The sequence below is a fragment of the Anneissia japonica genome, unplaced genomic scaffold (assembly GCF_011630105.1).
Source record: "Anneissia japonica isolate Jap-2015-1 unplaced genomic scaffold, ASM1163010v1 scaffold2994_len2133135_cov197, whole genome shotgun sequence".
Taxonomy (NCBI): Eukaryota; Metazoa; Echinodermata; class Crinoidea; order Comatulida; family Comatulidae; genus Anneissia; species Anneissia japonica.
In genome coordinates this window covers 1,599,155-1,623,729 of record NW_022728550.1, presented here as the reverse complement: position 1 = coordinate 1,623,729, position 24,575 = coordinate 1,599,155, and the positions used below count along the sequence as shown (strand labels likewise).

General features: G+C 32.8%; 1 protein-coding gene across 7 annotated transcripts in view; it reads right to left on the bottom strand.

Moving 5' to 3' along the window:
• The window catches only part of LOC117114301 (neuron navigator 2-like), a 137,767-nt gene that overhangs the window by 13,948 nt on the left and 99,244 nt on the right, over positions 1–24,575 (bottom strand). For all 7 annotated transcript variants that reach the window (XM_033257933.1, XM_033257928.1, XM_033257929.1 and 4 more), the window contains exons 11-12: positions 1,291–1,483; positions 656–786 (exon numbers count right to left, since the gene is read on the bottom strand). In XM_033257933.1, coding sequence (XP_033113824.1) covers positions 656–786; positions 1,291–1,483 — 324 coding nt within the window. The remainder of the gene's footprint in view (positions 1–655; positions 787–1,290; positions 1,484–24,575) is intronic.

The following is a 24,575-nucleotide window of genomic DNA, read 5'->3' as shown; positions in this document are numbered from 1 at the left end:
AGATTACCGAGACGTTCCGAGATTTTACAAGGATATTACACGGAGGTACTTTCACACGTGCCGTAAAATGTTACTTTTGGTTACATTTTGTTACATTTGGTAAGATTTTTGTACGTGTGAATCGGGTAGTAGACTCCTGGGAAGCATCATTTCCTTTTCATCTCTTCCCAACCTTAATAGTAATAGGTAATAAATTGAGCACTTTAATTACCTGGGGCTGATGCAGGATTTGTTGATAGGAGGTACATGACAGACCACATGACCTCAGCCCCACCATGGTTGGGGCTGAGGTGCGAACATTTTGAGAATATGGACATCTATGTGCCCGGAAATTTGCACTCTCTTACTAACCAGTACTGCACTCTCTTACTAACCAGATTATGTTCATATCAACAATATATTAAAAATACATTTCTTAATACAATTTAGGGGGTGCGATTGTATCCCACCTGCATCCGCCCTAAATTACATCCCTATTAGTGTTGATTTGCTGTTATGCAGTAACCTTTGTAAAGCAGTAAAGATTTTGGGTTTTAACAGTTGTAGATCCCAGTTAACTATAAATATATATAAGTAATAATTATTATTTTTAAAAAAAAGTGGTTGAAGATGAACCATGTCAAAAATTACCAAACTACAATCTAAGCGAACTTACCCAATTTTTTTTCTTTTTCTTTTTATCAATTTCGGTATCTGTCATGGCAGAGCCAACGCTTGACATGCTATTAAGACTTCCGATACTGGAAATGCTTTCTGACGACTGCTGTCGTGACAAATTGGAAGATGCTGAATAATGAGATGAAGATATCATTCATTATGTTTAAGTACTTTGATAAACATTTCAAAACATATTTTTAAAAATATACGAACTTTCTTATCTTTTGGTTTTAATGGCATTTTAAATATACACCGTACACATTACACAAGTTTGAGAAGTAACATCATACCAAGGATGATAATTATTTGATATTCCTTGATGCTATCTCTTCAAGTAAGTCTATAAGGCACTAAAAAGCTAATCAATTAATACTCTTGATACTCTACTACAAGTCTCTAAGAGGGTGGGAATGGATCATTTGGGATTATAAATGATCTGTAACCAATACATTTATGAGGCCAAGGGAGAGAAGCAGGCAATTTAAATGATATTCTATACTAACACTCTTTTGAGGATTAACAAGTAGATTCATATTGTTGTTCAAAAATAAAATTCTGGAGCTGTGCATTCAACCATCCATCTTGGAACTGTTTAAAGCATTTAGGAGTTTGTATTAACATTAATTAACTTACTTGAGTTGTGTCGGGAAGCAGAACTATGCCTTCTAAGTGTGCCCTCTCTGTCGGACTGCTGGTCTTTAAGGTGCTCAATACGGGTTCGCAACTCCTGAAGTTCACTCTCTTTCTGCTCTGAAGTTGTTGATAACTTTTGCAGACGATTTGTCATACTAGACAAACTCTGCTCAAAAGCTGCCACCACGTGTGCCTACAAGAAAAAATTTAATTGTGCATAGAAAATAAATAATCTGCCAATGTAGATTATAAATCATTCCACCATCATTAAACATTGTAGAGATGGCATCACTAAAACATTCTTTATATAACCTTTCATATATTATAACATAAGCATATTTTTTGCCTCTCATATATTTGATAAGTCAATACATGCACATCAAAAAAAATACAGTAGTCTATTCCGTAACATCGATACAGAAACCTTTCCAATTATTGTGAAATACTATGCATCAAGCTAGTAGATTTAAGAAAATCAACTATCTTCTTTGAGCATTTTATTACACTACAGCATCATCTATCATTGTAATCCCACTGAAGAAACTATCAGTACAGTTATTATTATAATACTGAATGCACTTTCAACACAAAGGTACTATTTCTACTAGAAAGTAGTTTAAAAACAAGAGTATATAAAATCAAATATTTGTTTTAATAACTGTTTGAATGATGGAAATCAAATACTAAAACTCTCACTATAATTACAGCACCACAAAAACTAACCTGAGCAGCAATTTAAAGTAAAAATGTCAACCGTCTTTCACATAAACCACACAGCAAATGAAAATTGCATTAAAAATATCCCTTTGTTGCTCACTTGCACACCAGTAGGCAAATTCTTTTGGTGACCCTTCAAAACTACTGTGTATTGTTTTCTTTGAAACACAACAACCTTGATGACCATATCAATAGCTCAGCTATCAAGACTAACAATACTGGTAATAAACACAATGGAAATAGTTGAACAGAGGCAGGTATGCTCTCCACGTTAATACAAAGTCCTACAGAGAATGGAGTGATCCAGACACGCGTACGGCATTTAGCTAAAACAATTCTGAAGGGAAACAATTCAATGCTTGCAAAATATGATACAGTATTTATGTGCAAAAAGTACAGGGGACAACCTGAGTGTAATTACCAGCTCTCATGGAATGTCTAAAGGTAGTCTGTCTGCCACTGAGTGCCAGAATGAATTTACCTGGCTATAAAAAAAGAGACTCATTGGGACTATTACTTAATTATGATAAATCACATAAACTGATGATTTACTGTGGTATTGCTGCCACCACCAATATTGTACATGTTGTAGCACAGCACTGTACTGTACCTTGTTAATAATGTGGATAACGTGTTGGGAAAACATTATACTTCAGAAATTAATAATAATAAAGCAGAATTGTACCTGCACTATATACAGCTCAAGTTCTTGATATATTTTGTATATTTTATTTTATCATTTCCATTTTGCCTACTCTTTATCAAATTTCTCAATATACTATTAACATTAATTTATTCTATTTCAAGAATCTGGTTATTTTCCACTAAAATCAGAACAGTTTTGTGAGTCTTGAGAGAAATTGTATATGGCAATGGAATGTTGTTTTTTATAATACCGTACACATAAACGAATGCTGTCTATAAAATTTATTTGAAATTATTAAATACAGAGATAAACATTTCTTTTTTTATAAATTGAATATTTTTAATACGAATTATAATTTGGTGGCCTTTTGTGAAAGAATAAAACTCATCATTCATTCATACAGGCAGCTGTTGATTTATGATAACCAAAATTCCATACATAAACATATCCATATATCATTTCATATGACTTATAAATTGAGACAAACAAATTATTAAGGCCAATACAATATATTGTTGTGTTACATCTGGATTGATGGTTGGCTGGTCTGATAGTATTTCTAGCTCACTATCTAGGTATTTTATTGTAATGGTGACAAACCCAGCAAAATAGGTTCCTTTCTAAAGCACAGTTCTGCAGTAAATTCTGCCAACCTAAGCAAGCCTAGATTAGATAGTAAATAAAGAGTGAATTTGAATAACCAGTGAATGCATCGTGTGCTTAGTTCTCTAACATGTGCCTCTTATTTTAACTATGTTACTTGCATATGGTCTGATTGTACAGTACAAAATGGATGTCTGTGTTAGGGTATCATTTAGATACATTAGCCCTTAGATTACATTAGTAATCTATGGGCAACACATCAATTATTTTGGTCTACAGTAGTAGCTTTTAAGAGTATTTAAGAGTTATTTTTTTGTACTTGATGGTGGCCAACACCATTAGCACCTCAACATTGTTTTAAGAGATGCTCATTGTCTCTGGGAAGTCCAGTCAGTGTGTCTGTATTGACTAGACATGTAGGCCTATTATGGCTCCTTGGCTCCTACTAGTATTTGGTTTAATAAAGACCCCATACTACTGATCCACCCAGACCAGATAATGATAAATCAACCATTCTGGTAGTCCTGAACGAGTGCAGGGACAAGGAATTAAACCTACTTTCGCCTTTTAAACCTAAATATTGACAACAATCAACCTTCTATACAGGGGTTTAGCAGAAAAAATGAAATAGGCCGTCCAAATGGCAGACGAAGAACTTGTCACATAGCGACAGCCGAGGGACGTAGCCCCGAGCGGGGTGGGTTTTGGGACGAGGTGTCCCCCTCTGTACGTAAGAAAAAATATAGAAAATTATGACCTTTAGAGTGCATTTAAAAGTGTTTAAATGTTGGAATTTTGTCTTCAAAGGAATAGTGTTGAATTAGCTATCATCAAGATATTTCAGTTATAGACATACAAACGGTTGTTTACTCGCACCATTTTTTTAGGCTATGCAGATGCATCTTCATCTCTCGCCCTAGTCCAGTGTAAATTCTACTCTAGGTCCTCCGAATAGAGAGACATATAGGCCTAGGCGTACTGTACTTTGTTGACTATTTAAATTTTACTTGTGATGTTAACAACAAATCGGTATTTGATGAATTAATTATAACCAGGGAGTTACGAACAAAAACGATATCTCAAGTACTGTTGCAGAGCCACGTGCATGCGTTGTGGGCAACTTAGAACCGTCCATTTTCCAGCGGGGTATAAATGTTTTTAACATGACATACACATGTTTTAGTGAAATTTTCACCGGGTAGACATGGGTTTAGCCTTACCTTTTTGGGAATCCCCACCGAATGTTGGTATGAAACTATGTACATTCAAGGTTATTTTTCAAACGTGATATGTTTTTAGTTTAATGCAACATTTGATAGATTTGAAGAATATAAAGAATTTGCTAAAGGTAGACCAGGTAAAAGTGGCCATCCTAAATAACTGTTGACTGTCGAAAAGAGGGCCGGAGGGCTCGCTGGCTATGCCCTTGCTTCTGTAAGACCACCTAAAACTACTGCGTTAAATTTGTGGGGTGGGGGTATCTAAAATTTCACCTTTTGAAGTAGTTTTAGGGAACTCAGTGAAGAGCTAGTCTTAACTAGATAATATGAATGCATACAAGATTCGTTAAAGTAGTAGCAATGTCATAAGAGCTAATGAACATCTTAAATTGAGTATCATCAAATATAACTTTTTCTTAATTATTTTTATTAACATTATATCATCATGCCAATTGGAATATTAGGATTAGAATAATATATATATATATAACTCACAGTAATCAAAACATATCACATACTGCTAAATACTGCTAAAAAATCCAAATGCAAACGTAATTTGTTCAGACTTACATTGAAGTGAGCACTAGAGATCTCTGCAACAATTCTGAAACCTATTCCTACAGATTGTTCGATCAGAATAAAATCAATGTCTGATGACAAGGCGTTGTTTAGCTAACTTTAGGCATGAGCAATCAAAATATTCTTGATGATGGGAACTAGAAATAACAATTTAAGACTGCGGAGATTCTCATGCACACATGATTCGTGTGTTACAGCCATGCGTGTTTAGGCAATCACACACAGACTTAAACAAACAGTTTTTGAATAACGATTCTATTTATGTTAAATGAGCCAGTGGTCTATAGTGCAACCCTAAAAGAATTTAATTATGAATTAATTTTCTTCTACAAGAATTTTTCCATGATTGACACAAGATCCATGTCACATTGAACACTTGATTTTTTTAGCGTAAAATAATTAATTTGTTCTGGATTTATGGCTCTTCATAGCTATGTTTACTTATTGGCAGGTGTGTTAAATAATAAATATATTCAGGACTTTGAAGACTGAATCATCACAAAAAAGGAGCTATGACTTAAAAGTCTTTGCTTTTCCAGGTTGTTTTTAAAAAGGTCTTGAATTTTGATTCAAGGTTGTATTGGTACTTTGTTGTAACCTATATAAGGATTAATGAAGCCTTAATGAGTTATCTAAACATGAATGACTTGCAAATGAAATTGGTTACATTTTTCCAACATATTCTGTCTCTTATACACATCTAGATGTGTATAAGAGACAGGTTCTTCACTGTTACTTGAATCTGTTCAACCATGAAGCCTCTGTGGTCCTATGGTTATGACGCCCGCCTGACAGCGAAAGGTCGCAGATTCGAATCCCGTCGGGGAATTGTATTACACACTGTATTTATTTATTTATAGGACAACAATTGATGAGAGCTATGCTACAAGATGTACTATCATGTCCTTTACTCGAACACTGTATTTATGTTTCTTTACCACATTTATTTGAATAAAATGCCCTGATCCATTTAATTTTCCTCTGATAAACAACAACAAAACTAATGAATGTAGCATTATTTTCAACACATTCTATTAATTCTACTCCGATAGAATTATGTTTTTTTAACAACCTAGTTGAGATCAGTAAGTTATTGGTGGTACAGTAATTACGTGTTTTGTAGTTCCACATTTGTAGTGAATTTAAGGAATATCTATTTGAATGTAGGCCTATACATATATATTTTATATCAAAACAAATAAATGCCAATCTCGAATAAATGTCTCCATGAATAAATACTCCCTTGAATAAACGCCCCCTCATAAACCCTTGTCAATAATAAAAGTATGTTAGCTAAAATTCTAGTTAAAAGTCTGACTATGGTTCATTTTAAAAATACCAGCATTAGTCTGTGTTAATGTCCTACCTAGTCTTAGTGACACACTGTCCAACCTAGTCTCTTATTCTTGATGATGATGTCAGAGTTGTGGTGATGCTCTTATGCTCATGAAATTTTTGCTTGTCTTCAGTCTTGATCAAAACTGTCAATGAGTGAGGACTGAATATAGTTTTAAGGGCTGTCTCACTACCATCGGATTTGTTTTTATACAAGAACAACTTCACCATATCAGTTTCTAATTGCTTTTCTCAATTTTCCATATGTTATTGTCCTTGAGTAGATCACAAGGCAGGGCAACAAAAGAGATGTCGGTATTCCCAAACAACCAGGGTTATCACATGTCCATTGTGACCCATTCCTCCCAGCCAATGGGAGCCTACCTATATTGATTTTCAGACAAATGATAACTCGTTAAAAGGTGTTAGTGTAGCCACCTAGCAGCAGTGATAATTATTCAGGTAAGGTATTAGTAACATGATGGCTCAAGTTAATTTGTCAGATATGATCAATTATTGACACCGTATGTGTTTATCTACTAAGTTTGAATAGCAATGAGTTTAATGACAATAAAGTATTATAAAATATTACATTTTAGAATTGCTACTACCTATAAATTTTACAACTGTATGAATTACAACTGGCTACAAACAAACCCAATAGGAATTTCTCAAAAGGGCACCATTGCTGGAGACCTTCTCAGGGTCCATCATCCCCCACAGCGCACATCATGTCTATGTCTTGTCTTTAGAATAGATTACGACAGCAGCAAAACACTGTATGTATGTAAAAAAAATGTAGTTGCATGGCCATCAAAGTAGAATAATTCATTCTTGACCAATACCTAAATCAGATGAGATTATAAGCCTTTGTTTCTACTGTAATCAATATCTACTACTAGTACTGCCGCACCAGGAATGCTATGGTAATATACCTTATACCATGGAGGTATAAAATCATGTCTGTACTGCATCCATCTTGAAAATTGTAAAAATTATATATAGGGCTCACTCTATTTTTAATATACATATAGTCCTACCACCCTGTTCTGGAACTTAAAAACCCTGCTAAACGTTTCTTTATTTAGGTTTGTCTCAAGAGGATATGCAGAGAAAAATAATGTGGACACAAAGCATTTATGTTTGAATGGCACTTTCAATATTTGTAGTGAGTCTACACTGCTGAGCTCTCTTATTCATTCAAACATAATTAAAGAATTTAGTCAACCACCTGTTTTCTACAGCAATAAATGAAAACAAACATTAACATGCACTGTACTGTACTAATAAACTCATGCAAAACCCTCAGAAACCTACAGTTGCTCTCTATAAATCATGCTTCCTGAACAGTGGTAAAAGAAATATTCCACGGGACATTTTAACACTTTTGTAGGGAGAGAAGAATCCATGAAAAATACTTCATTTTGATTGGGTTGGCATTTAAAGAAGATGAATACGCTAAAAGTGCATACATTTATGAAAATTAACTTAAAAATTGAAAGTTGTTAAGTCGGTCGGCCTACAACTTTAATTTAGGACATGGCGGTCTTGGTTGATTTTAGGTTATTTTTTGTTTTAGCTCTTTTTTGTTTAGTTTTCTCCCTTTTTCAGTTTATGTTAAGTGCACAAAGCTCCGGGATTATGTGCTATATAAATGTAACATTATTATTATTATTATTATTATTATTATTATTATTATTATTTACACAGAGAGTAATAACATGCCTGATACCACAGGGATAGACAAGCTGAGGTACACATACACACAAATCCATGCTTAATATCTTGGTAAAGATATACTTTTAAAGTGCATAATACAAAAGATGGGATTTGAGCCAAGACTTAAAAGACAGTCAAAGGTAGTGGGTTCCAAAGTTTTGGAGCAGCGAAAACAAAGTAACGATCACCACAAGCTTTAAGGAGACCAATGGGACGGTTAAAAATGTAAGATGAAGAGTGAGTGCAAAGCAGAAGTTGTGAAATTAGATTGGTGATGTAGTGGGGGGATGAATTATGGAGTGCTTGTTCACAAAAAACAAGATCTCGAAGTTAATTCGGGGATGAATGGGTAACCAATGGAGACAATGCAGAGTATATGCTCACATGAGTGAGAGCAATGAGTCTGGCTGCAACATTTTTATTACAGGCCATTATTTTGCTTTCGTTTTTAATTCACCAAATCTATTGTTTATTTTTTTTTCAATAATCCATTAAATAAAACAACAAACAGTAATTCAAAATAAAATAAGCATAAACTATTTAATTAAGTAACAAAGCTACACAAGTTTATTTGCAAGCCTATCAAGTCTAAAACAAAATTAGTTGCCGGGTTTTCAGGAGACCTCATCAATCTCATTTTCTAATAAAATCTCTACACAAAGATAGATTTCATAGTAACTGCACAAACCATAGATTTGCCACAATCACCAAAGAATTAAAATCCTTTGCAGGCAGTTTTTCCATCGCATCAACCTACTGGTTCCTGCCTGGCTGGGACACGAGACAAATATGTATTCTCAGAAGATTCGATCATTAAATCTACACAAAGATTGATGACCACGACCTTTACAACTGTGATCCCTGAAGTGGGAAAACGAATTTGCAGCATTTATAATGTTTTTTTGGTTTTTTTTCACAAATACGCCTCTTTGTAGTTGACTAAAAGCATTACCACGATTTCATTAAAAATGTTTATAAAATAATGAAATCATCAACAATAGGGAGACATATTTTAACAAAAAGGGAACAATTTTGCAAAGGTTGAATGAATTTAATGACCAAAACCTAGGCAACAAGGCAGTAGCATATTATATCTAATACTATACCCTGACTACACTGATAATAGGAAAAATGAAAGATTCATAGAATGAAAAAAAACAAACAAAAGCAAATTTTAAAGTACAAATTTTTAATTCACAAATCTATAAATTGTTTGTCTATGTTATGTATATGAATGTATACGTGTTGCTTGTTTAAATCAACAAGGAAATTTGGATTAGGCCTTTGGGGAACAACTGTGGATGCAGTGCAGTGTGCCCTATCAACTATACACTGAATGAGTAAATTTCACGCTATTTTTGAATACAGGTCTCCCTTCAGTTAAAGACCATACGCCCCCAACTGAATGCCTATCTTTCACTATTCCATCTATAAGACCTTAAGTACCAAAATAAAAGTAGTTGAATATACAAGAGAATACCTAACCCAGCTAAACCACATCTTGTCATCCAATTTAGAATTAAGAGAAAACTCAAGATCAAGGAGTTTGGAAGAGGAAAAGCTACATTAGCAATGATGTGACCACGAGGTCCATGATGTGACTAAAGCCGCAATCGCACTGGATTTAAAATAGGGAAATTTTTACCGAGCGGGACTCGGTTAAATTAACCGCGCGGCTTGGGTAAGTTTCCTGTCAGGTAAACTTCCTGTGCTGTTCGCACTGGACTAATTATGGTAAAACTAGCCAACGTGTTGGTTAGTTTTACCAAAAAAAGTCCAGTGCGATTGTGGCTTAACAAGGCTAGCAATGGCTAGTTCTCTCATCTGAAGGGAGAGGTCATTAATTAGATTAAATTTCTTATCAAAAGCAAGCAGGAATGGCATTGGTAGGTTTTAAACTTTACTTTTTCGGGGTCCCACGTCTCCCGGAAGTGATGGGAGCCTCCCAGAAACCGGAATGGCCACCCACACTCCCCCAAGCTAGAATCTAATAGAAAAAAACCAATCTCATGCAAATGTAGTGCAGTATTTACTGCTTTAAGATTTATTTTTGTATTTTATATTAACAATGTCGGAAATAAAAGTGAATGAATGAATGGATATCAATTGTCGATCGGTAATCAACATATACAGCAAAATAAAATTAAATATGTTAAATCTCGTTTCAGGGATTTCTTCTAACTTGGAACACTGCGTTAAATCATAATGTACTGTACATACAGTAGTAGAATAATAATATAATCACTCTTCTGGCCTTCATGTTTATGCTTATGTGTAAACATCATGAGGTTAAAATTGAATTGTACTAAATAGGTCTATATATAATTGTAATGTTAAAATGTAGAACTACCTGTATTATAAAATGAGATCAAAAGAAAGGTCACACAAGGGACTATGCGGAATGAAAGCTATTTACTGTACTGGTGTTGCATATAACATTACTAAATAACATGTAATATGCTTTGACCTATGCATCATATTCAAAATATAAGTGTTTGTTTATATCATGAAATAAAATATAATTTATTTCCTCCATGTGTATATTAGGTGAAGAATATAATATGACACTTGCAAAGTTTATAGTCTACATGTGGTTGTCATAACTACTACAAATGACTCACATATCAGGTATTGCTAGAAAAAACATTGTACTGAATTATTGTTTGAATTACAGTATGTCTAATGACTCACTGTGTAAGCAAATTGAACAGAAAAACACCATGAAATTTCAATTTAAAATATCAATTAATTCATATAGGGAATAAAAAGAATGTGGAGATGTACATTAACTTGACTATTTTTGTATAAATTATAAGTTCTTTAAAGGGCTTTCACCTTGTATCAGATACGAAACTGTGGAGTCAAAATGCAGTTGCAACACGGTTCTTATCTTGGAAATCTGATAATCATACACTGATTTTCAGTAGAAACAACTTCAAAGTTAAACACTGCCGCCACCACCACCATCCTCATTATTATTACTATATTAAACTAAAAGCAGGGTTAAAACATAGCAATGCATAGACTATTCATCTTCTAAACATGCATTCATGGACCTGCATGCTTCAAACACTGGTGGCTATGGAGACCTACAGCAATATATTTGATATATGCACGCATGTTTTGAAAACCTGACCAAATGGAGAATATAGAGTGGACAAAGTTCACAACATACAAAATATTATTGTCTTCATTTTTGGAAGTAAAAATTTAAAATAATAATTAAATTACTTTTACAATGAAAACCAGATGCACCCACAAAGCCACAATCTGTTAAAATGTCAAAACTAATAAAACAAGTTTGAAGCAAACAATAAGAGTTTCCAATACAGTACCCCAATACTCTGAATACTGAAAATAATATATTAATAAATATAATCATCCTAACAAATGTATACACATTTCTGATTTCTTAATAGTTCTACATACACATTTATATTTATTAAATGCTAAACTGAACTACAGTATTTAGCAGACTACAATCAACAATCAATAAAAAGAAATTATTAGGCCTAAGTAGACTGATCACAATATGTATTTCTATTGTTTAGTTGTCCATTCTATTAATTTTCTTGAAAATGTTATTGAGTGGCTTCATTTTGAGAGACCAAGAAAGAGGTTTTCATTTACATATCAACAAAGCCAATAACATCAAGATTAATTATGAAAATGTGGAAGTAGAATCCATTAATAGAACTCATAATGCATAATAATTCTGTGTGATATAGCAAAGAAAATAATATTAATAAGCAAGCTGTGCAGAATTTTGCTACATGAATATACTTTGTACAAATATAAAATATAAAATAGCCAATAATATTGAATCATTTAATCGCTAACCATATAACATAATTATATAAATAATACCTAATAAAATGGAAATAATACTAATATATCAAGTAATATAATTTAATTAGAAATGTATTGTTTATTGTTAAAGATATTATGATGTGAAAAATTTATTTCATTTTATTTATCTGATATAAGTAAAATGGAAATGTAAATATTTTTCTAATTATTAATCTAAATCCTTGACATACTTCAAGTGAAGTTTTCATGCAATGGATAATTATTATGAAGAGAAATAATTTTTAACTAAAGCAAAGCTCTGTCATTTTTGTTAAATATAACATTATGATTGTTATCATAATAAAAACCACATTTTTAATATATTTTTCTTTGGGATTCTAATAATAGTACATGCAGTTCCAGTAAACATAAATTATTTAATAAGTTGAGGAGGCAGCTACAACAAATATTAATAGCCTAAGGAGCCACTTCTATCACATGAAGACTCAATAATTAGTAGTACTGTCACCAGCCAATGTAATTAATGATCATCATTGATCTGCAGTATACACAAATTGTGTTCAAAGTTAGCTATTAGCAGATTATAACTATCCATTTGATCTTTCTCCTAGCGAGGTACAGAAAATGTAGAACTAATGTATACATTTTTGTTGTTTTATATATATAGTAGGCCTAAATAATATCCAAATAAGGTTTGCTGCGTAGCACAATGTTCCTATTTGAGCACTGTTTTATTTATCTATTTGTTTATATTGTGTTTATAGTGCTACACAGCAAACCTAAATTGAATATTATTCCAGGCATTTGATTGGTGAAAACCATGCAATAGTGTCAACCAGGCCCTCTTAGCCGGGCAATATTCTCTCACAATTTGCTTATATGTCGCGATGTAGTAAATTATGCTAAGCCTATTGTTCAGGGCGGGCTTCTACTAATTAAAACAAAATTTGACCTAATTTGATGCCATGAAAACTGGCGATTGCTTTGCTGCACAAGTGTGTACTGGTGGACTAGAAATAAATAACAATGGCAGAGTGTTCCAGATTTAAACTGGTTGATGAGCAGCCAGTGATAATACGAAAAAACAAGTTACAGTATGCAGTATCTTGAAGCCACAAACCGAGTGATTTACCGAGTTCCATGTAGGCCTCGATAAAGTACTAAATAATTTCTTCTAGCTAGGCCCAGGCCTCTTCACGACTTAAGAACGGGGAATCGATTAGTGGTATATAAAACAAATGTTTTTTTTTACTGTTATTTTAATCTGGCCATAGTTCAAATTATACCCCTTGTGATCTGGAGGCTGTACATAGTACAGAATAGATTACCATGGGCTATAATTTGAACCATGCCCCTTAACCCAGTGAATAATGTGCCAGTGTTCCAGTCAGTTGTGAGAACAGTGCCTGAGAGTTAGATCTGTCCATATACCGCAAGGTATCTGTAGCCTAATGGTATGATACGCGCCTTGATAGTGAGAGCTTGCAATTTTGAATCCTGTCAGACACACTTCTTTTCTTACAAATGAAAATATGCGTAGCACCGTAAACACAATAGAAACAAATACCTACATTCTCAAAGCTTAGTGTTGCTCATGGTAACCAAAGATAATGAGCCATAGACAAAGGTCAAATTAGACTTGTACATCTAATTATCCTTGATAAGAATTATTTAATAAACTTTGACATTTACAGCATGCATTCACAATGAAGCAAGTTTTTGGAACATGTAAATATTAAAACCTAATTTGAGCGATTCCAGCTATAACAGAAAAAGGAAGTGTCATGCCTTTTCTAGCAATTACTAATCAAACAATAATCTTTAACAATATAATACCATGTATGTTGTTGTCTTATCAGCCAACGAAAAGTAACTACTATCTCTAGCGGAGTTCCTTGAATTGGCAGTGTGCAGCCACAGGCAACAGAAAATGCAACACCATGGTACCACTAGTTGGTAACCAAAGAATGAGGCAGCGAATTTGCCTCTGGCAGACATACTAAAGCACAACCACAGAGGAATGGAAAAGTACTGTGGGCCTAGCAGATCACCTAGTGAAGACAAGAAAAGGAAAGGCTTCTGGGCCTAGTTGATCTTTGCTTAAGGCCACAAAAAAAAAATGTTTGTGTCGGCCACATTTGGAGATGAAAACTTATTTTTTCTCAGGCACAGTAGACACAGACAATGCTTCATGTCTATGCCCAATTCAGCACAATGAAGCGGCAAGATATGGGTTATTCTCCTGCTTTTACTTTTCTCTATAAAGTGAAGGTATTCATGACTACAGAGTTCATTCACCCAAGGTGCACTCTTATGTTATGTGTTAAGAGAGAAAAGCACAGAAAGAATTTATTTAAAAAAAAAAACAGGTATGAAAATAAATAAGAATTCAGAAACATGACAAACAACTAAATAAAATTTTAGAATATCAAATTTAAAATTGAAGATTCCATAGTGTATATCAGAAACTGGGAAATGTAGTTACAGTATTTATTAATGACTCAAGTCTATCAGTTTTTTTACTGTAATTGCATGCCCCACTAAGTGCATTTTGAGAATGAAAAAAATGACCAAATTTGGTTATGATTGGCAACAGCGAGTCTGTATACAAACATTAAGCTTGATGATGTACATACTACCACTCTTCAAGTAATCGTTCGATGAATACATTGATTGATGGATTGAGAAGTCAAGATAAAACTACTTAGGAATGGAACAAGATCATATAGTGGAGTTGAATAGCTTGGTAGTTAAAATGCTAGACTTCCAATCCCAGGATCCTGGATTCAAATCTTACAGCAATAGGATATTTTCTCATGACCTGAAAGAAAATCTAAGCCTCACTGACATGAGTCTTAGAGCTCAGTCACACTTATTATATCGTTCTGTTCGCCGTTAGTATTTGAAGTCGGCTCAGTATCGCATTGCGAATGTTCACATTTCCTCTTTTGCGCCTGCATTTTACATGAAAGGGTATGGTATAAGATGTCAAGATTGTCCGCTATCAAAGCGACCTTGGTCGCTTTGACAAGATATGAAGATGAGTCAGCCCAGGTCTCGCATTGTGGGACCTGAGCCGAATTCAAAGTCGGACTAAATTTAGGTCAGCTTTGGTCTGGCTTAAATTTACTGATTGTTCACACTTAGAAAGTGTTGACCCTGAAGCGATCCTGAGCCAAAGTAAATATTAAGTGTGATTGGGCTCTTAGTTTACAGAGCATCTTGTATCTTGTCTTTGTGAACTCTTCAAAAATATTATCAGTCAATTTTGAAGGTATTCACTTTATTTAGTCAATTATAAAAAATATTTCAAGCTCTTTGTTGACAAAAACAGCTGCCTCTGAAAGTAATTTATTTGATCTCCAATTGATATTAAAACAAATAGAAACTTCGGTCAGATTTATGTTAATTTCTGATATAAAACATACTAAAGGAGAGCTTTGTGCTATGAATGAGAATCTCATTTTGAACCACAAAGCCATAAATCATAAAAGAAGTGGTAAAGGGTTTGTTAATGTATTCTCTATAGGGCATCTAATTGTGGCAACACATCTCAGCATGCAACACTTTAAAAAAAAACAATGCATTAATTTATTTCATTTTACTACTACTATCAATTTATACCGCCAACTACCTACTAATAAAGAACAAAATATGAGTTAACCTTTGACATTCTAGTAATCTCTACTACATGAACAAATAAAATAGGAATTTCATCAATTTCCTAACTTTAATATAACAGCTGATTATTAACTTTGGTAGCCTAATTATTAAAAAAATACATAAATATTATGATTTGACAGTGCAGTTATTCTAGGAGTTATTCTATTCATCAGTCAATATAGGTTACCAATAAAACAATGGTATCATCTACTTGGTAGTAATAATCACTTAATAACTGTTAATATTTAATAAATAATATATAAATAATGTTAATAAATAATTAATTATATAATTAGTTTATTAATTTCATTATTTTTATTTAGAAAGGGACACAATTTCAAAATAGGATTTCATATTTTATATTCAACATTTATTTATTACTGTAATTACAATTAATTCAATTATGTTTTTGCAATCTGAGTCTACCAGGCTTCTGTTAAAATTAAAATTAAATTATAGAACCTACATTCAAATCAATAATAGATAATTATATTAACTGTATTAGATTCTACCAATAACAGCATTTCTATTGTTATTAATTTTCATAAGCCAAAATTAATAAAGTAGAAAGTGAATGTCCATCATCAATGACAGCCACTTGAGAAATACAGAAAACCTCAAATTAGCAAAAAGGAGAGCACAAAAAAATTACCGTCTTGCAAACATAGTACGCTGGCAAACATAATAGGGACTGAAGCTCCAGGCAATTATCAGCTTCATTAACAATATTCAAATATTTATTTAATATAACAACACACGGCTGGAAATCTTTACATCATGGATAGTAAATTGTTATTTAATATAACAACACAAGGCTGAAAATGTTTACATCATGGATCCTAAAGGTAAAGGGTAGGAGAATAATTGTGAATTGTGTATGGGTGAAGTCTGTCACTACCTAGCAGCCGTAAATAGGCCCTTCATGGTAGATACACATTCACATCATTCCACAACGACAGGGGCTGAAATGAACCATAACATTGGGGTAACCTCCTACCCTTCTGAAAAATGCAATGGGTTCTAAAGAACACACAAGCCAGATGTATACACTGGACCTCAATTTCAAGTCTAAAGAACACACAAGCCAGATGTATACACTGGACCTCAATTTCAAGTCCTTATCTGAGAAGACTTGGTTCTACCAACCGACCCATGGGCGAGGAGCAGCTGGAACCAGCGCCGATGTTAAGGCTGCTGGTTCCGCTCGGCCACTCGACTGGCCCAAATAGATGTTAATAAATATGCCAACTTTATCTGGAATTACTAATTTTTTAACTTCTCAAAATAAAATTAATGTAAAAATAAACATGCTAAAGTTATTGTCTTGGTGACATCCTAAAAGAAAATGCAATTTGAAATTTAATAATAGCAAACATACATCGCTATGTAACATCTAGATGTGTATAAGAGACAGTATATATATATTATATAAAGGCTTTTTCTCCCTAGGTGTCAGTTAGGAGTAGTATATATGTATATATATATATATATATATATATATATATATATACACTTCCACAGCGAGAGATTGTGGGTTTAATTCCTGCAGGGGGAAGTCTATTCGTTGACAGGCTATGATGAGATCTTTATATAATAGTTCTAAATACATGGGAAAATGCGAGGTTTATTGTCCTATTTATGATTAAAAAACAAAATTCAAAATAAATATTTAACATATTACTCCAATCAACATATATTCCAAATACATTTATATAAAAACAAATAAAACATGAATGTAAAAGGAAATATAACAATACGAACCATGGTACCATCATCCAATACAAGATCACTAAAGTCAATCTCTGAAGAATCCATTTTAGATTCTCCATTCCAACTGCCCATAACAAATCCACAACAAAAAAAATAACACTATCAGCAGTATGTATCACCAAATAATTTCCATGAAAAGTCAATAGCAAAATCAGAGTGTGTATAAGTGCATGCATGCACACTGCCTAGCAATTGCTTAGCAAACTAGTGATCTACGACTATAGCATTGGTCACACTATCACACGAGTACAAAGCAAACAAGACCACTCAGCTTACTGGAAATCAATCAGCTTGGTGAATATTACACAGAGCATACATTAACACAATACCCCTGAAATTATTTGGAGTGACCCAATGATAAATTGTTGTTGTCCTCTTTCATCCACTCTTTTTTAAAGTTAACCTTCTCAATAACCTTCTAATTATGGTAGATCCTAGTGCCAAATCCACAGCCTTTGAAAATAGAGCCTTTAATACCAAAACCCTGCTGAATCATGTATGTTAATGATGGGTATCCTTTGTGTTTGAAATTACGACTTATTTTCCATTCTTAGCCTACATAATTTAAAATACAAATTTAGCAATACACCATTAAAAAGTTATACTACCTGTCGTAATACATGGCATTTCCCACCAACTGATCCATTAAAATTATATACCAATAAAAACAAACGGTGAATAATAAAATATATGAAATATATAACATCTAGACTATTATCATTATTAGTCACCACAGTAACTCTCAATGTTATCTTCCTATTCCCAATCGTACACTAATTTTTCATTAGTACATGATTTGATTGATCTTTGTTTTGCTTTGTGTGGAAAAGGTTACAACAATTTGTATAGTATGTATTGCACACTGGGATAAATTCTAAGCTAGTGTTTTTACACCATAGCACAGCACAGGCCTGAGGAAGTGAGGGCACACTCCCCCAATCATTAGTTCCATGGTAATTGAAAAATGACTTTTGTAAATGACTCTCATAAAACAAAGTTGATTAGAAAGAAACTGAACATTTACTGTAATATGCTAGACCTATTTTATGGATTCAAGGAACGAATTTAGATGTGGAGAGGAGGCCACCGAGGCCTAAGTCATAGCCTAGGCTAGATATGAAATCATCACACAACTTTTAACCTGTCTGCACCACCCAAAAAAGTGATTACTATATTATTCTCAGACAAAGATCTATCAAAATAGTACTCATGACAAGTTCTTCAAATACACAATCAAATATTTATTCATTTTATCTGTACTGTGTAACGTGGTTGTGTGTTAGTGCGTACTGCAACAACCAATCGGCATACGCACAGCTAAATGTAATATGCACACAGATATACTGATCACATCACTATAGCAACCGATAACTGCTACAACAGTTAATTATTAAAACTAAGATTAAAAAGATGGCAATTGACTATTAATAAAGCAATTAGTAGAGTGCTTATCTACACTAGAGAAAATTATTATACTTAGGTTAGATTAATGCATCCTAAAAATTGCCCTGCAGGCCCTTAGGAATTTTTTTCAAGCATTAATCTAAAGTACAATACACATTATATAATATGCCACCGATGGCATGCATTTTAATACTTGGAGTATGTATTATATACTTTCTTATCTGAGAAATCAAGGGACCTTTCAATAATGTAACTTTTGAATAATACAATTCCACCAGTGTATGATACGCAACTCTACTAATTGCTTATTATATTATACTTATATTATATTATTTCTTATTATTTTGGCCTTTTCGGCTTAGTCAAGCCATATAGCTTGCCACCACTCTCTTCCAGTTTAACCTCTCGCAATCATTATTGCTTAAAATATTAATTGTGTTTATATTATATTATGTAATGTTAAGTTATGGTACGTTATATTATTTTATATTATATTACAATATATTATATACTGTTACAAGACATTAAATATTAAATTTGTCTTTGCAAGCTCCCTATAGTTACTACATCATATTTTTTATTAATTAATTATAATTTTACTTCAAAAATAAGTTCATAAACTTAAAACTGACAAATATTAACAAAATTCAACATATTATCATTAATATTAGTAAAGCTAATCATTTGGGCCATGCACCCCAAACGAGGCTCCTATTTTAGTTATAGTGTAGAAAATAACTCAAAAGCCCAAATGACACCTGGCAATATACTGGTTGAGGTACTAAAAAAAATAGTACATAATACGTGCCAATGTGCACATGAGTCATGGCCATTTGAAATATAAACAAACCTTAATTCACTATCAGTCACTACTATTGGAGCAAAAGCTAGACTAATGGCACTGGTTTCATCCCTGTTTATATAAAACACTATAATTTCAAGTGCGTTGCTATACCAGCAGACAATCATATCAGAGTTCAGTCTCAGTGATTTACCGATAGCTATCAAGTACCTGGGAGGAATGTTGATATTTGATTTTTTTCCATTGTCCTGCCTACTAAAATCTCATTTTATCTTCTAATTCTTAATCAGCAAATTTTCTCGTAGCTAGAATAAGTTGGTACAGTTGTAATCAAAAAGATATAATGTTGTGTGTGGCAGTTGAATCGATCTGCTATTTATAAACCAACATGGAGTATTAATTATCAGTAGAGGGCGCTCTATTAGAATTCACTGTGCTGAGGCTCTGTATGGATGAGGCTATCATATGGATGATGGTATAGCTAGCATTTTTTTTTACTACTTCCAGTATGATAGCGTGACTGTGTCCCTCCAGACGAAATGAGCTGTGGCAGCTTCAGGCCAAAAAAGTCTCAATTTTTCAAATTTGGTTAGTTTATTTATTTATTGACATTTCAGCTTTAGAAAGGTGGCACACACAACTTGTGTGGTGCGGTTGGATAACAATAAAAACTAGAATACAATAGAAAAGAAAACAAACTACACTAATACAAAAACTAAATCATATAAAGAAAAAGCACAACAAATTAACCAGGAATGTAAATAAAGCCTACAGCTAAACTCTAAAAGTTTTAACAAAACAATTTGAAAATGTAAACTAATGGAACTGTTATTCAAATTTCATCTTACGTTAATTTCTTAGCCTTGAATTAGTACTTGGGTCTAATCACAAGAACAATTTCACATATTACTGTATATTCTTGTTTAGATGTTAAATTGAACACAATTACTTTGTTGACTTCTTAAAATGCAATTACCTGCTAAAATTTTCCTAATGCCAACAAACATTACAATAATTTCTTTAGCGTCACACCCAAATAACACCACATAATTTACATCCACATTATTGTTTTAATCTCTTCTAAAGGGACCTAACACTTGAACAACTCCATATCAATATCAACTGAAATTTAAAAGAAAGCTTTTTGGAGACACGTAATAAGGTGTGCTTTTACTGCAAAGCCTCGGGGAGTTTACCAACCAACCAATATCATCTAGTCCTATGAAATCCTTTACAAAAACAAAAAAGTAGGTCTGGGATTTCACAGTTAAAAAACTCATTTCAGAAAAGTCTTCTTTTTAATGAACTATGAAATGAATACAAAATTCAACCATTATGCATTGTAGATCATAAATTAATTTTCCCACTTATAATTAGAACTATTCATACATGGATGGTGATTCTATTATTAAAAATAATCATTGTTCTTATGTATCAACAGAGTTATAATTCTGTGTGGGATAGTTGAATTGATCTACTATTAAACATTTTGATGTTGAAAATGTTTGTAGTTGGTCACTCTCGTGTAGATGTTCCTTTTGTAGAGAGTAGTTGTTCTGTTTCTTTACTGTTTTGGGTTGACCAACCTGCATAGGTGTTTAGCACCTGTTTGGTCTTTCCTTGTCATGTTTTTGTAAATTTGTTTGTTGTTTTGTGCTTGGCAGAAATTTGAATAAATAAATAAACCAAAATGTTGCCCAAACCCTTGCTCAGGGTCCTCGAATAAATTCCCTAGTGGAGTCCATGGGGAGAGGTTTTATGGTTTAGGATGGTCGAAAGCTTTTACACCACAGGTCATATAATTGAATAATAATAATAATAATAATAATAATAATAATAATAATAATAATAATAATAATAATAATAGAATAGTAATCACAATGACTTTGGTTAAATTAACAAATTAATGTCCTATGACATTGTTCTGGCATCAAACTATAGGAATTTCCCCTTTACCCCTGCTGGCGCCTCCACTTGGCAGAATTATAAAGGACAATAAATAACATTGAAACAATCAATAAATCAGAAAATAAACCAATTAATCAACATTGTACACTATGTATTAACATTAATTCTACATAGCCTCACACTGGCTTCCCTGCTTGGTTAGAAGACTTTCCTACCATTGGCAGTGCTATGCTGAACATTATTTTTCCTTGTTTCTACAAACAATTAGAATTACAGTAAAATAAAATAATCAGTAGTTAAACTATATATTTTATTGTATGGTTTACTTGAGCGAAGCACACTTTAAAACAAAATATGCTTCAAGTAATTGTTATGGGGGGGGGAGGGGTGAGTGGGCAGTCAATGCACATAAGAAATTAATTTTTAAAAATCACACAGGGGCCCAGCATTGTCTATGCCCAGTGCTCCTAACTTCTATTTCAATCCTACATGGAATTTTAACCACTTTTATCTACAGGAACAGAACAAATATATCCCAATACTAAATACCGAATTGAAAACAATATATTATATAAATGCAGTGCATTAAATCAAGTGAAGCAAAAAAGTGTCGACAAGGACAAGAGATATTTTGCTCTGAATAAGTATTTCAGATTCATCTGCCATTCACTGCTTTATTTCCTCCCAAATCACCAATTTGATGTAGGAATTAAAATAATATTGACAAAATCTTGTATGGTCATTGTGATGCTACACCATATTGTTCTCAGTAATTAAATTTGTCCATCAGATCCAAGAACTATGGCAAAGACTCAGCCAAATAATACTCTATACTGTATGTCATCCCTTGGGCAGCATACAGAGTAGTTAAGCCTATTTTCTACAGGATTTTGCCTAATTACGGACGTACACAAATTGACAAAAATACTATGGAAATTTATCATAGGCCTAGACCCATAAATAAATAGGTTTTCCATCAGGGTCTTTGGTTAAATTATCTCTAGAAAACTCATACTTACTGATAAATTATTGTGAAAACTAAGAAAAAGTGTCCTGAATATCTTCACCCTGTCCCATTTTGAAATTCCATGTCGAATTACAGACAATTCAGGCCCACTTTCAAAATAATTATAAGTTGATGCGTTTTTCTTGCACTCAAGGCAAATTACTAGATGGTGCTACAGAAATTTTTTTTATTTACTACGGAAACACATCTTACAAACATTTTTGAAAGAAAAATTTGCATGTTTATATCATGAAAAGGGTCATTAATTTCTGTTTGTTTTACACTTCAGAAAATAAAAGAGAAATAGAGTACCATTTTTTCAACAACTTCATTACTAGGCACATTACCTATCATGCTCTTGCCAGCTGGTTTTTGCGTAGGTGAGAATTTTATAATGTCTAGGTACATGAACTCATTGCACTCTTCATTATATATACCTTGCCTGTCACTACCATGAAATAGAAGGTCAATTAACAGACAAAAAAAATAGATAAAAGCAAAAACCTCAAAAACATTTAACTTTCTTCTGCAATGTGGCTATAACATGTTTTTTAAATAAATTTGGAAAAACCTATGTGTTAATCTGTGTGTCCAAGCCATTCTCAAAAATATAATTTCCTAAAGAAATACAGGGAATTGTTGATAATGTTGACAGATGGTATTTTTCCACAATGCTGAGGGAACTGATTCCCTTACCTTCAGAAGTAACTGAATTAGTTAATTTTTAAGTAACTTAACATGCTGACCATCATAAGTACATTATGTATAGTAGTACACAGAATTAGTGTTACTATAAATTATAGCATTTTGCAGCAGTAAATTTAAATACAATATGCAATGATAAAAGTACAAATTTATGCCCACCCCCTATATTACCAGTATTTTTTGCAATGCTTACAATATAACCATATCATTACATGATTTACCTTAGATTTTTTTTATTCTGTCCTTTTTATTGCTATGAAAATAAATATAACAAATTAATAATAATAATAACAACAACAACAACAACAACAACAACAACAACAACAACAATAACAATAATAACAATAATAATAATAATAATAATTAATAATAATAATAATAATTGCCTATATAGGATCATAAATCAACCATTATTATCCATAATGCACTGTGAATATGCATCTACATACACAGGTACACCAACACACCTGAGTAGAAATTACATTTTATCCAAACAGTGTTCTAGAGGTCAAGTAATATCAAACATTGAGATTGAACAATTAAACGACCCAGCAAAACCTGGCACCCTCTAATTTACTGATGCACTTAAGTATTCATAATCAAAACAAACCAAATGATCAAGCTAATATTTCTCAAGTTATAATTAAGGTAGATTGAACAGGATAATTATTCAATAATAATTCTAAGAAATTCAAAATGTGTTACCGTATTTATTCAAATAATGTCCCGGGGCATTTTTGGTCAAGAAGGGTTTTTGAGGTGTTTATTCGGGGGAGTTGTTTAATCAAGGGAGGCGTTTATTTGTAGTATAAAATGGATACGTATACACTCAAATAAACGCCCCTGAATTTCACTGTAAATATGGAACTACTAGTTCTACAACATAATAATTAGGCTTACCGTCAAAAAAATTTCTAACCCCAGCAAGGTCAGAAAAAATGTAATTCTACTGGAATAGAATATTAATAGAATGTGTTGAGAATGATGTTGTTTCCATTAGATTTGTCCAGTCATTTAGGTTGTGTTTATTCAAGGAAAAAAATGAACGCCTTGGGCATTTATTTGAGGGAGAAATTTATTCCAAATGAGGCTCTAGAGTAGGCGTTTATTCAAAGGGGGCGTTTTTATGAATAAATATGGTATTTATATTTCAGGGAACACTCTTACACAAGGGTGCTGGACTTCAAATATATTCCTATATTTTGTATAGTTTTCAACATCAAGTATAAGAAAACATATTTGTGTCAATAAAAAATTAATTTTATGTTTCATTTAAGCATTATGCTTACTTGAGGGAAACAACAATCTTGAATTCTGCCTGAAGCCTACTTGGCATGTGACTACAAATCCAAGCATGCATTAAGTAATTAAGGTTGACTTTGGCCTTGACATTCCAAA